This window comes from Meleagris gallopavo, chromosome Z (assembly GCF_905368555.1).
Source record: "Meleagris gallopavo chromosome Z, MGAL_WU_HG_1.1, whole genome shotgun sequence".
Lineage (NCBI taxonomy): Eukaryota > Metazoa > Chordata > Aves > Galliformes > Phasianidae > Meleagris > Meleagris gallopavo.
The window spans coordinates 8,705,361-8,717,819 of NC_139435.1; the positions used below are offsets into that span (position 1 = coordinate 8,705,361).

Below are 12,459 nucleotides of genomic sequence, written 5' to 3' on the forward strand. Positions count from 1 at the left end.
AAATAATGCAAAATCCAAAAGAGAAGCATCCTCAGAAGGGATTCAATCCAGTGTGGCTCCCCAAATCAGGGCAGAATGATGAGGCTCTGCAGGTGATGGAGCAAGGCACAACAGGAGCTGACAGCACAGACAGCAAACAGATGAATCCTGCTTGCAGCCCAGTTTTGCTCATATGCAGCCTCTGGGGAAGGAGCCATGGGTGACAAGAGCTGCAGACAGCCTCACCTCACTCCCGACTGGACATCGAGGAGATGAGATAGATTTTTATGGAGGTATGGTGGATACCTCCATGCAGCTGGTTCAGCAGTAGTGGGATCAGTGTCAGCTCGCACAGGGCTGGCACATGATGAGGAACTGTAGGACCACCAGCTCCAGGGCTGTCACCCAGTCCAGACAATGATCAGGACCTCTGCAGGTCCAGTGCCCTGCTCAAGCAGAGCTATCTAGAGCACTGCTAGGAGCTGCTTCTAGGAGCGATCTGCGCACCCTAAATCATGCCCAGGCATAGTGGGCACCTCCAAACAGTGAAGCAGAGCATTCATCCAGTGGTATCCATGGCAGAAGGGTGTCAGGAAATGAGTGACTGCTCTTACCATGCTGGTGAAGGGGATGGAAAGGGTATCCCACCTTCAGCAGCAGTGCTTGGGGGCTGTCCCCTCCTCATCAGCCCAGCATCCACCCTTCTACCACACCACTCTTACATGCCCCCAGCCCTGCAGTATGCACCCCTCCAGTCCTAGGCAACAGGAGAACTGAAACCCCTTTGTGCTGTATTGCGCTGGGAGAACAGAAACCATTGTGTCCTGCCCCACAGGATGCATAATAGGTAATGGTTTAAAGTGGCAGCAGTTTGTGCCTGGAGCTCAGTGGGGAAGATCCCAGGGTGGAAGCAGAGCCCTCTGCTCCTGCACCGCGCAGCAGCCCCAGCTCTATAGTCCTTGAGGTTGTCTCTAAGAAAAGCAGCTCAGCCTGGGGGCCAGAAGATTTGCAGGGAAAGCTTTTATTGGTATCTCTCAGCCAATGCCAGCCCAGTTTAAAAAAAAAAAAAAAAAAAAAAAAAAGCTCCATCTCTCGGGGAGCTGTTTTAACACAGCTCAGGCAGCAATTGGTACAGGGACAGCAAACCAGGCTGCATCTGCTCAGCCCCAGTCACAAGCTCCCTGCTTCCTCTGTGTGTGTGTGTGTGTGTGCGCGCTAGACACCGGCATCCGCTCTCAGCATCTCGCTGTCTCCTGCATCCTCCGGCGCTCAGCGCACGGCTCTGTCTCCCCGCGTACCAGCCTCGCCGCTTCTTTCCCCGGCGGGCATTCGCCTGCAGAGCGCGGGATGCGCTGAGCACCCGCGAGGAGAGGAGGTGGTGGCCGGGAACGGCGGCGATGGGCATCGTATGGGCAGCACTGTAGGGCTTGTGCTCTCAACAGGACCCTGGTAAGTGGCTTTTTTTGCTGCTGCTGGAGCTTTGCTCAGCGAGTGGCGTGGGCTGGCTGTGCATTGCAACACCCGTGGTGGGTCACCCTGGGGTCCTGGTGCCAGGGAGGGGGGCACCTGGGATGGGGCACCTGGGAGAGGGGATGTGGACGGTGCAGAAGGGTCTTGTGCAGGCGGTGGGGTTCCGATGTAGGTGGTGGGGATGAAGATGAAAAGTGGGGAGCTGGGTGGGAGCTGTGTCTGCTGCAGGGGAAGGGACTCTGCTGTCATGGCATTTTCATCCCCCTCTGGGAGATGTAAACGTGCGACACACCTATAACATGAGCCATGGTGCGGCAGGATGGGCAGCCTGATCCTGCAGGGACAGCAGCCAACAGCTGGGTGTCCCCAGGAGAGAGACACTGCACAGCTGGGGCTCTGCCCACCCCTCCAGACCTTCCTTGCCCCTGCAGAGAGTGACGAGGTTGCTACCAGCATTGGATGCTGCCAAGCTTTCTGCCACACTGCAACCAGGTCACTTCCCTGCAGCAGCCCTGACAGCATCCTGGCCCCAGTGCACATCATCTGCCAGGGAGAGAGGACGAGGGGCTGCTGCCAGACACCTCTGGGGACCTCTGGCTGCACAGGTCAGCTCAGGGAATGGAATATGGGGTGCCCTGGGCAGGCAGCAGCAGGGAGGGTTGTGCAAGAGCTGCATCAGCTCCTCCCAGCACTGCTCACTGCCCTTCAGACCAAGCTGCCTTGGGTCCTGGGATCTCTGGGTTGTCACCCACATCTGCACTCCATTCCTAATCCTTCTCCCCACAGGGCTGTAGCCCTGGGACTAACCCAAGCACAGCACTGGGGATAAAAATCGCTATTAGACTCATAAGGGCAAGGAGCTAACCTGGTCCACGGGAGCTAGGGTTGGGTGGGGGGAGAGGGGGACAGGTACATCCTTCCCCAAAGGTGTCCTGCTCCCCACACACCCCTGCTGCATCTTTTCAGGATTGGTGCAAAGGATACCAATGCCCCTGCTCATGGCCGCATCACACTAAGACCTCACTGAGCTCACTGAGCTGCTGCCCACCCTGCAGCCAAAGCCAGCCCCTATGCCGTGCCCAAAACCCTTGCAGCAGCCCCCCCCCAGAACTCTACCGGGCTGTAACAGCGACCTTGTGCTCCCAGCTGTTCCATAACACATCCACCCACAGCTGGTTCCCGACACATCCATCCTGTGCTTGCAGCCGCCACTACGCCCACACTGCACTGTGTTGCTCCGCTCCCACCCGTAACACATCCACCCAACACATCCACCCGCACCATTACCCCCCTCTGTGTACAGCCAAAGCCAGTACACCAGCACCCAGCACAAGGCTTTGGTGCCAAGGCCAGCCCAGCTAACCTCCTCCCAGGCTGCCTCCATGCTGGCCACCAGCCCCACCTCAACCATGCCTCAGTTTCCCCGTGCAGGGTGCCCTGGTTACCTGGGAAGAATGATCCATCAGTGCATGGGGGATGAAGTGCTTCCTCACTGTGGTTCACTCCAGAGATGAAGCAGCAAAGAGCATCTGCCACCAGAAGAACACAGGGAAGCAGTGCAGCCTGGGGGTAAGGCAGGATAGGATATAGATGATTGAAGGAAAAGAAAGCAGGAAAGATGCCCACAACCGCTGTGATTCCCCCTGGAAGCTGAGCTGGGTGTTTGCAGTCAAAACCAGTTCAGATTTAGCTCTTTGATGGCCACAACCTAAAAATAGCCCCTGTGTTGGTGCCTGGCAGCAAGGTCAAGGCCCCAGTGCTTCAGGCCAAGGTAAGCAGGGTGACAGCACCAGATCCTGAACTGCTAGGCATGTCCAAGGGCAGCAACAAACAGCAACAGAGCCAATTTTCCTCAGGGACACATGGGGATGCAGGAGGCAGTGGTCAGGATATGAGTGGCAGGAAGCTGGGCTGCTATGGGGAAGGATGCATTTGGTTGCCTTTACGTCCAGGGGACACCAGGAGAGGAGGAACCTATGGAAAGCAATGCAGCATTGGGGTTTCTAGGAAGCTTTGGGCCTGGGTCTGGCTGGCTGATGAGTTGAGGGTGAAGCCATTCTGCCCCTTAATGTACAGACATCCTGTTGCAGAGACACCCAGAGAGGGGTAAAATTGGGCTGGAAGGAGTCCAGCCATGCAGTTCTAGCAGAGACAGGGAGGCCAGCAGGGCTGAGAACAGACACAAGCCATGATAGAAGTGTGATGGCCTCTGGGCTCAATGCCAGGCATGCAGCAGCTGGTGGCAGGGGACACAGGTTGGCACTGGAAGAGGATGATCACCTGGGACTGGAGGTAGGAAGGCATGCTGGAACACTTTGGCAGTGGCATGGGACATGTCACAAGTCCATGCTTCCCCAGCCTGGGGAACATCAGCTACGGGGGAGATTGGTGTACCAAGTGCTCTCCTCTCTTTTGCATCCTTGGATAGGATGAGGCCAGCAACAGGCCAAGGAAAGCTCAGGGACACAGGAACCTGCAGAGGCAGATCAAGAGGTTGCTGTATCCCCAGCTCAGTGGGTTGCAGGCAGAGTTGCAGTTGACCCTACCCATGGCCAATGGGCTTCTGAGCCATCTGGGCAGGGGGTGGCCATGCTGCAAGGAGGCAGAGACATCCAGGTATCTTCCCTCCCACCAGCACAGCTGCAGCGATGCTGCTGCTGTGGCTTGAACACGTGCCTCCAGCTCTCCTCCGCTCCCACCTTTCCAAAGCCCAGGCAGCTCTGCTGGGTGCCAGCCACAAGCTGGATGTGGGAGCTGAGGAGTGCAAATACCCCTGCCCAATGTGCACACTCCCAAGATATATGCCAAGTCTGCAGACTGGTTCCTGGGGACACAGATGTCCCACTGCACAGGAGATGGGGTACAATGTGTGCACATGCAGTACTACATGTCAGAATGTGTGCACAGATGGTCTTAGAATTGGAGGAGCCAGAAAGCAACATGCATATGTGTGTGCAGTAATATTTGTTTTTGCATGCCTATGCATGTGTGTGTGCATTCATGCATGTAAACAGGGCTGGTGCAGCAGGAGCTGGCCAGGCAGGAGTGGGAGTGCAGGGCCATGCATCTGCTGCATGGCAGCTTTGTGCAGGCGCAGTCTGCTGCCTGCCTGCATGCTCAGCTCAGATGTGGGGCAGCTGTAATTACTGTGCTGAGGCTCCTTGCTGCAGCAGTGCCTGCAGAGCTGGGTCATCCTGCCACTGTGAAATCCCAGTCATATCGTTGCTGCTAATTATCTTGTTCCCCAGGAACATCCCTGCCTCCTGGCGTGCTGCAGAGGCCAGAGGGGCTGGGAGACGGCTGCGCTAATGATCCTCCCTTACGTAGGTACTGAGTGCCACCAGCCGTGCAGCTCCAGCAAGGACAGGGAGGCTACAGGGCTGGATGCTCCTCTTGTCTGCCGCATCTTCCCCAGTTCCACTCCAGCCAGGCACAACGTAGTGCTGGGACCCCTTTGGGGTGATTCTGTGCCCCACACTGCTGGAGAAGAAATTTTCCTTCCCTCCACCTTGCACTTGTGCAGCCTGGTTCATGTACACCTGCACTGATACAGTGCCCAAGCTGTTTCCTGCCACTGCTGCCCTCCCCATTTTGCCCCAAGCTGCTCTTCCCTCAATTCTGCACCAAAGTCCCTTCTTGGAGTCCGTATACCCCAAGCCTTTGAGCTGCTCCACTACCCCTTCTGCTCCTCAGAGCTCTTCCATGGCCCAGCCTCCCCTGGGAGGAGCCAGCCTCAGGCCACATTTTGAAGAGGACTGCAGGGTGCTGCAGGGTGCTCAGCACTCAGGGACATGATGCACACACATACATACTATGAGGTTGAGAAATGAAGAGACTTGGGGGTGAAAATAAACTTAGGAAAGGTAAGAGAACCAGCATGAGCTCTGCTGCAGTGAGATGCTGGGAGGATACATTGCACCTGCAGCTGGCTAAAGACACTTTTTTTCTGGGCTGCAAGCAAAGAGCAGGGTCACAAGTGATCCTAGCCCTCTAGGATCCACTGTGTAAAAGGCCTGCAAGCAATCCTTGTTAAGCTGAAGCTGCAGTTCCAGAATGGGGGAGGAAAGGTGCCCCAACACTCAGACTTCCCCTGCTCAGAATTCTGCAGGGGTTTGGGTCCTTCTCCCCACAGCTACCATGGTCACCATCCCAGTATGCTACCACAGATACATATTTTGGGGACCAGGGATTTGTCTCAGTGGTACAGCAGTATGGCACAGCACTGCACCGCAAGAGCGTAGCGCTGATTACCTTTCCCCCCTTGCAGAACCATGGGGGTGTTGATGTCAAGACGGCAGACGGTGGAGAAGGTGCAGAAGGTCAGCTTGGCTGTGTCAGCTTTCAAAGATGGGCTGCGGGAGCAGCCAGTAGCACGGAGGCGGGCAGAGGCTGGGGGCACGCGCCGGGGGACACTGGAGCAGACAGTACAAGAGGCAGAGGAGGAGGCATCTGCGGGGCCCTCACAGCCAGAAGAGGTCAGTGCCAGCAAGGCTGCCTGGGAGCGGCTGCGGGATGGCCGAGGTGTGGAGCCAGAGGAATTTGATCGAGCCAACAGGTTCACACCGCCTGCCTTCATTCGGCCCCAGCGAGAGCTGCACGATGATGAGCCACTGGACATCAGCCTGGAGCAGCGGGAGCAGGCAAGCAGCCAGGCATGGGGACAGGGTGGTAGGGATGAGGCCAGAGTTGGAGACACACAGGGGATGAGCAAGCACCTCCAATGCCTGCAGGGTGGTGACAGACTCCCCTGAGATAGGTGGCTCAACAGGCTTGGCCATGGCACACATGCAGCTCAGTGGGGCAGAATCTGGGAGCAGGATCTTTCCAGTTCTGGGGTGATCCACTCTGTGTGTTTGTTCACACAGCCTTACGGACCAACCCAACCATCCACACCTACAACTTTCACAGCCCAGTGAATCTACAGCCCCATAGTTTATTCATGTGGCAATCCTATAGCCACCAACCTACATCTGCAACCCTACACAACCACCCACCCACAACTACAAGCTGGCAACCCAGACAACCAACGACTTTACAGCTTGTCCTTTCACACACAGTCAGCAAACTCTCAAATCAAAACTTCCATCTACCCACACCTATAAGTCTGTAGTCCAGCCAACCTACAGCTTAAGAGCCTGCTCATCCACACCTGCAAAACTGGACTCCAGAGAAGCTACAACCCCACCAACACCACAGCCATACCCTTTGACCTTTCATTCACTCCAGTGAACCCATGCACCCTTCTAGAAGGCCACCTGGCCACAAAGCCAGACATTCCTCCTACTATCCCAAGAATTTACTCTCCTGTTTCCTTTGCACTCCTACACATACCAGTGATGTAGGGCCCCCAAGCCAGGGAGCCATGCTGAGCACCCCTTGGTGCTGAGCTGCAGCATCGCTCCACAGGTCCTCAATGATGAGATGTGTGAAATCTGTGAAGTGTGGACAGCCGAGAGCCTCTTCCCCTGTCGTGTCTGCAGCCGAGTGTACCACGATGGCTGCCTGCGCCGCATGGGCTACCTGCAGAACAACAGCGCTGTGGAGGTGACGGAGACTGCACATACCGAGACAGGCTGGAGCTGCTACTACTGCGTGAGTGCCCACCAGGGTCCATTGTTGTGATCTGCCCCAGGGAGATGGAGCTTCTACAGTTCTTCAGCTCCCATCACCAACAGTAATGGGGATCAACCATGGGGCTGGGGAACTGTCCCCTCTCTGCCTCCCTGCCACCACTGGATGCTAACACTTCCCCTGCCTTCCCCTCTAGGACAACCTCAACCTCCTGCTGACAGAGGAGGAAATGTACAGCTTGATGGAGACCTTGCGGCAGTGCAAGATCATCCCAGGTGCGTATCCCTCCTGTGATGGAATGGGCTGAGCCCTTGCTCACCCTGCACATGGCTCCCAGGCTGGGGTGTCACCTTGTTGGGCAGAAGGTATAAGCTGTGCAAAAGGTGGCAGCTGAGCATGTCCCATAGCAAGGAAGCAGGGGAAATGGGAGGGGGTGCACCTGGGGGAGGCTGGTGGAAAGGCTGCTCTGAATGTGCTCCCACAGAAACCTCCCTGACACTGGATGACTTCCTGCACTACAAGCACCTGGTACACAAGCAGCAGTTTGAACGGCCCATGGAGGAGGCACAGGAGGAGCGGGCCACACTGCAGTTCTCTGCCCTGGACCCTGACAAGAAGGGGCACATCGAGTGGCCAGATTTCCTCTCCCACGAGTCCATCCAGCTGCTGCAGAAACTCCGGCCACCGGTATGGTCATGGAGTTGGGGTGTCCATCACAGCTTGCTTGTGACCCTGGCACTTTTCCCAGATCCTCCACAGCCAGCAGAAGGGGATCCCCAAATCTGGATGTTCCTTGCTCCCCTCTCTGTCCCCAGAATTCCCTGCTGCGGCTGCTGACGGTCAAGGAGCGGGAGCGGGCACGTGCTGCCTTCCTGGCCCTGGACCAGGATGGCAGTGGCTTCATTGGGGAAGGCGAGTGCCACAAGGCCCAGCACTCCTGGTTCCGCAAGCACCAGAAGGAGACACCATCCTGCAGCGTCAGGTATGGAGGGGACCCTGGCACAGACTGAGGAGCCCTCTACTTTCCTCCTCCATGGCTGCAGCCCTTCCCTCTCCCTGCCAGCCACTGCCTGTGGCAGGGCTGAACAGTGCTGTCACCCCGCAGCATCAGCCATGTTGGGCCCATGTCAGAGAGCAGCCCGGCCAGCAGCGGCAGCAGCAAGAGCCAGGAGAAGACGCTGCTGGCATCGGAGCAGGAGGAGACCAGGTGAGGGGCCGCCCTGGAGTGCGGGGCACGCCATCTTGAAGGGCGAACACTGGGGAGGTCTCTCTGAGGCTGTTCCCTGGGGGGCTGCGAAGTGACAGCATCTGCCCCACAGGTCCATCGACTGGCCCAGATTCCTGAAGGAGAATGTCGCCTACATCCTGGCAGCCCGTCCCAACAGTGCCGCCATCCACCTGCAGCCGCCGGCCTAGCTCCCGGCCTCCCTGCCCCGGCGCCATCTTGGTTGGCGAGGCCTTCCCTGTCGCCCTGCAGGGGAGCCCTGTTGCCACGGCGACCGGCCCCGCATCCCATTGGCTGAGGGAAATACCGCCCCTTTTGCCCCACCTGCCAATCCCACGTAGCTCTCCACCCTCTGACAGTGGGGAGCCAGCAGCTGATTGGCAGGTGGGAAAGCAGCTGCTCCCCCTTTCCCCTTGCCTCCGTGTTGGATTTGCTGGGTGACGCCTGAGGTGTGGGCTGTGCCGGGTTCCGATAACCACAGCAGGTACTGCCTTGGATGCAGCGCTCTGATTGGCTGGGAAATGCCTCTGGTGCAGGAGGCCTGCAGTGGGGAGGCCCTGGAGGCCATGGGGAGAGGAAGGCTCCACTGCAGCAAGGCTGTCCCCACCCCGCAGCGCTGACATCCCTGGGTCCCCCTCAGGGCAGCACTGCAGGCTGGCAGCCTACCACGGCCCGGAACTGTGGCTAGAGAATAGGAAAGGTCCTCCAGGGTCCTTCCTCCTGCCCCAAGGATAAGGCCTCACAGGGTGGGGGTGAGGCAGCAGACCACAAGGCAATAGGGCAGGTTCGACCCAAGGCCCCTTGCAGACCTTGCCCCATGCACTCTGGGGTTGAGGTCTGTTTGCTCCCACCTGGCAAGGCCTCACCACCACCTCCTCAGCCTGGGCGATGGAGGCACCGTCCCGCTTGGCTCCCCCTCCCCAAATCAGGGCACTGCTCACTCCTTTAGGGCCTCCCTACCCCCTTTAGGCATTCCCTTTCCCCTTCAGGAACTCCCTCCCTTGCAAGCTGTGAGACAATCACAGAGATTCAGGCCATACGTGAGGCCGGGAGATGTGCCAGTGCAACATTTCAGGTGCTGGGTCTGAGGTGGGGCATTGGCTGGCTGGAACATGACTGGAGCGAGCAGGCAGCTGGGGATATAAGGTGTTGCAGCCTCCGCTCTGTACTGGGAAGTATCCATTAAACAGCTGTGTCCAACCAACTTTTGACTGCTGATTATACGACGCACATGCCGCAGATGCCATACAGCACCCCCCTGGCTTGTTCCAGGCGGATTTTGGGGGATCTCACTGCTTCCTGCTGTGTTGAACACCCTGCCCTGGGCTTGGGTCCTTGTCCCATCAGGCAGGCTGTTCCTCACATCCCCAAAAGTCCTGCAGCAATTATGGGTGGAAAAGCTTGTGCCTGGGGACATCTGCTCCTGTCCCTCTCTCCCAGCTGCAATCCCAGCCCTGCACAAGAGGAAAGCTCACTCATCGGTACAAAGCTGTTCCTTGTCCATAGAGGTGCTGGAGGCTGTGAGCAGGCAGACAAAGAGCCCTGGGAAACGGTGGAGGCTGGATGTTGGGAACAAGCTGCTTGCAGCTGCGCTGGGAAACTCCAAATAACCAATGGCCCTCTGGAAGTGTTTTAAGAGTGGTATTGATGGCTAGAGGCTTCTCCAGTACTAGACATATCGCTGCAGCACCCAGGGAAAGCTGCTGGTGGCACCTAGTCTTCAATGCTGCCAGCAAAGGGGGGCTTTCCTGCAGACCACTCCCCAGTAAGAGGGACCACTGGGTCCAGACCACAGCAGTGGTGTCCAGCTGTGAAAATCCAGGTACCCATCACTTTGCAGAAGAGGATGGTGGAAGGAAGGACGAGCTGGTAGGTGGTTGAGTACCTGAAGCCAGAATGCTGTGGGCAGGTGATGCTGCACTCACCTGTGGGCAGATAACATTATGCTGCTAGAGCAGGGGAGGAGGGTGGGATTGCACGTAGGTACTAAAGGTGCTCCAAATCCATGCTCTGCGCACCCACAGGATCCAAGTAGAGGAGCAGAGCATGGGCCAGATCAGGGTTTCAAAACAACCTGTGAAGTGCGTGTGGAGGTCCCTTCTTGCTTCCTCCCTTCCTCTTAGTCTCCAACCTCTGGGACACCCAGGACACACAGGTCTGTTCCCAAACTACGTTGCCGTAAGTGCAGTGCTATGACAGAGTCATGCCCACTCTGCTCCTGGCACTTCCCTGTGCCTGAGTACAGGGCACTGCAGTATTCCTGCCTCCATCACCCCTTGCCCCCCCCACTACACACTGTCGTCCTTGCCAGTACGTGTGGTTGACTGCTGTCCCCATGGAGTTGGCTAATGAGGGATGCAGGTGGCTGGGCTGGCCCCCATCTCTCAGGGTTATGCTGTCACCACCATGTCAGCTGTCCAGTGTGCGCCTGGTGTGGCAGATGCAGTTCCCCAGCCACCACCAGTGGGGAGACAGAACATGTCTCCAGCCTGCCAGCACATGGTGGGCAATGCGTTGCAGGGCACTGCTATGGCATTCCAGCTGTGACGTGCTGACGTGTTGCTCCGCCAAGACCAGTGACCTCTGCCGGGCCAAGGGCAGAAGTGTCCCTGTCCCTAGGAAAGCCTGAGTAGCCTGTATTGTGTCACTGCAATTCTCTCCTGAATGCTGGTGCAAAGCACCACAGATCTCATAGCCCCAAATCACAGGATGGGGATGCTCTGGTAGGAGTTAAGGCTGCAGCAAGGACAGCCCAACCCCACAGATCCACTCCTCCTTCATGTTCAGACCCCTCTGGAAGGAAATTCCAGGCTTGATAATTTCATTGTACTTGAGGTATCAGAGCTGCCTATATCACCCCAAGGTCCATGGGTCCTTCACCCCAGGTCCATCACCACCACAGGGTGCTTGCCCGTGGGCACTGTGCTCCTGGTGGGACATCCCACAACAAGGGCCCCAGGGGAAGGTCCCACTGCCCCACAGAGCTGTGCACCTGAGTTGCACTGCCTGGCCGAGGGTGTCCTTACTATCCCAGGGTATCCTGCGGCAGCACTGCGGGGAGGTGGCACCCTCTGCTGGGCGCACAGCCATTGCACAGGCATCGCTAAGCCACTGCAGCGTCTGAGCTTGTGAGGAAGATGAATGCTTGGCTTTGCAAGCCAGGGTGCAGGAGAGCACTCCCATCCAATCCCTGCTCGTGGCCCAAAGGCTTCCCTGGACATGGCTAGGTGCAACGAGAAGGTAACCAGAATGTGCCCCACACCAGAGTCCGCCACTCTTTGGGAATATATGTGGCGACATTCAGGCGGGAGGGCAGAGGTGAGCCAGGCAGTGTCTCTGCAAGTGGTGGCACTGGGGTCACCGCTGGGCACGGCAGTGAGATGTCAGAAACCCATCCCATTGCTGCCCCGAGGACTGTCCGGGGCCAAAGGAAGAAAAAAACTGGGTTATGTGGGCATTGTACAACAGTGACAGCAACAGTGACATCTCCTGGAGTCACTGCCACCCTGACGTAAACTATCCACTCCTTCCAGAACAGAGCAGGAATCACCAAACCCAGTGGGGACATGTGCACCAGCTTTCTGTCCTTCCAGCAGTACCTCGGGAGGGGACCAGGACCTGCAGAGGGATTAAGGAGGAGGAGGGGTCGAGATGGGATGCGAGGGTCCCAAGGAGCCTCCCACCACAAGAAGCGATGTGGCCACACGGTGTCGCTCCTGCGCCGCGAGCGCATGTTGGCATTGGGGCCCGCGCTGATGGCGGGGGCGCGGGGAGGGATAATGGGAGCTCCGTCGTCACTGTCTTGCCTTGGCACAGAGCTACGACCAGGAGCGGCAGAGATGGGGAACAACAGGAACTGGGGACGGCAGCCCACACCCGTGCCCCACCACTGGTCCCACAGCCATCGAAGCATTCAGGAACAAAGGAGGCAAGTGCACCTTTCAGTCCCCAAATGTCATTTTACAGGTGGAGAAGTGCCCATGCTCCTGCCCCAAGCCTGGCTTTGGCCTCCATCTGCCTCACACCATCCTCCTCTTCCCCCAGTGTTCCCTGCAGGTTCTCCTACAGACCATCTTACACCCACACAGGACCAACGTTGACTGCTCAGATGAGCTCAACACCGCCTCCTCATGCCCTCCGCTCCTTCATTCCCACAGTCCTGCTCACACATGGAGCCACGGGGGCCCACACAGTGCAGGGACAAGAGGCGAACT

At 57.7% G+C, this 12,459-nt stretch overlaps 1 protein-coding gene across 1 annotated transcript; it reads left to right on the forward strand.

Annotated features, from left to right (window-relative positions):
* Positions 1 to 1,074: 1,074 nt before the first annotated feature.
* Positions 1,075 to 9,449, forward strand: PHF24 (PHD finger protein 24). Its single transcript, XM_010725222.3, has 8 exons — positions 1,075 to 1,428; positions 5,717 to 6,089; positions 6,856 to 7,041; positions 7,217 to 7,295; positions 7,505 to 7,707; positions 7,836 to 8,002; positions 8,126 to 8,227; positions 8,340 to 9,449. The coding sequence occupies exons 2-8, from the start codon at positions 5,721 to 5,723 to the stop codon at positions 8,434 to 8,436; spliced, it is 1,203 nt and encodes a 400-aa protein (XP_010723524.1). The 5' UTR covers positions 1,075 to 1,428; positions 5,717 to 5,720; the 3' UTR covers positions 8,437 to 9,449.
* Positions 9,450 to 12,459: the final 3,010 nt, after the last annotated feature.

Coding starts and splice junctions, on each gene's coding strand:
- PHF24 (XM_010725222.3), top strand. CDS start 5,721: ATGGGGGTGTTGATGTCAAGACGGCAGACGGTGGAGAAGGTGCAGAAG. Junction 6,090..6,855: donor GCCTGGAGCAGCGGGAGCAG/GCAAGCAGCCAG, acceptor ATCGCTCCACAG/GTCCTCAATGATGAGATGTG. Junction 8,003..8,125: donor ACACCATCCTGCAGCGTCAG/GTATGGAGGGGA, acceptor GTCACCCCGCAG/CATCAGCCATGTTGGGCCCA.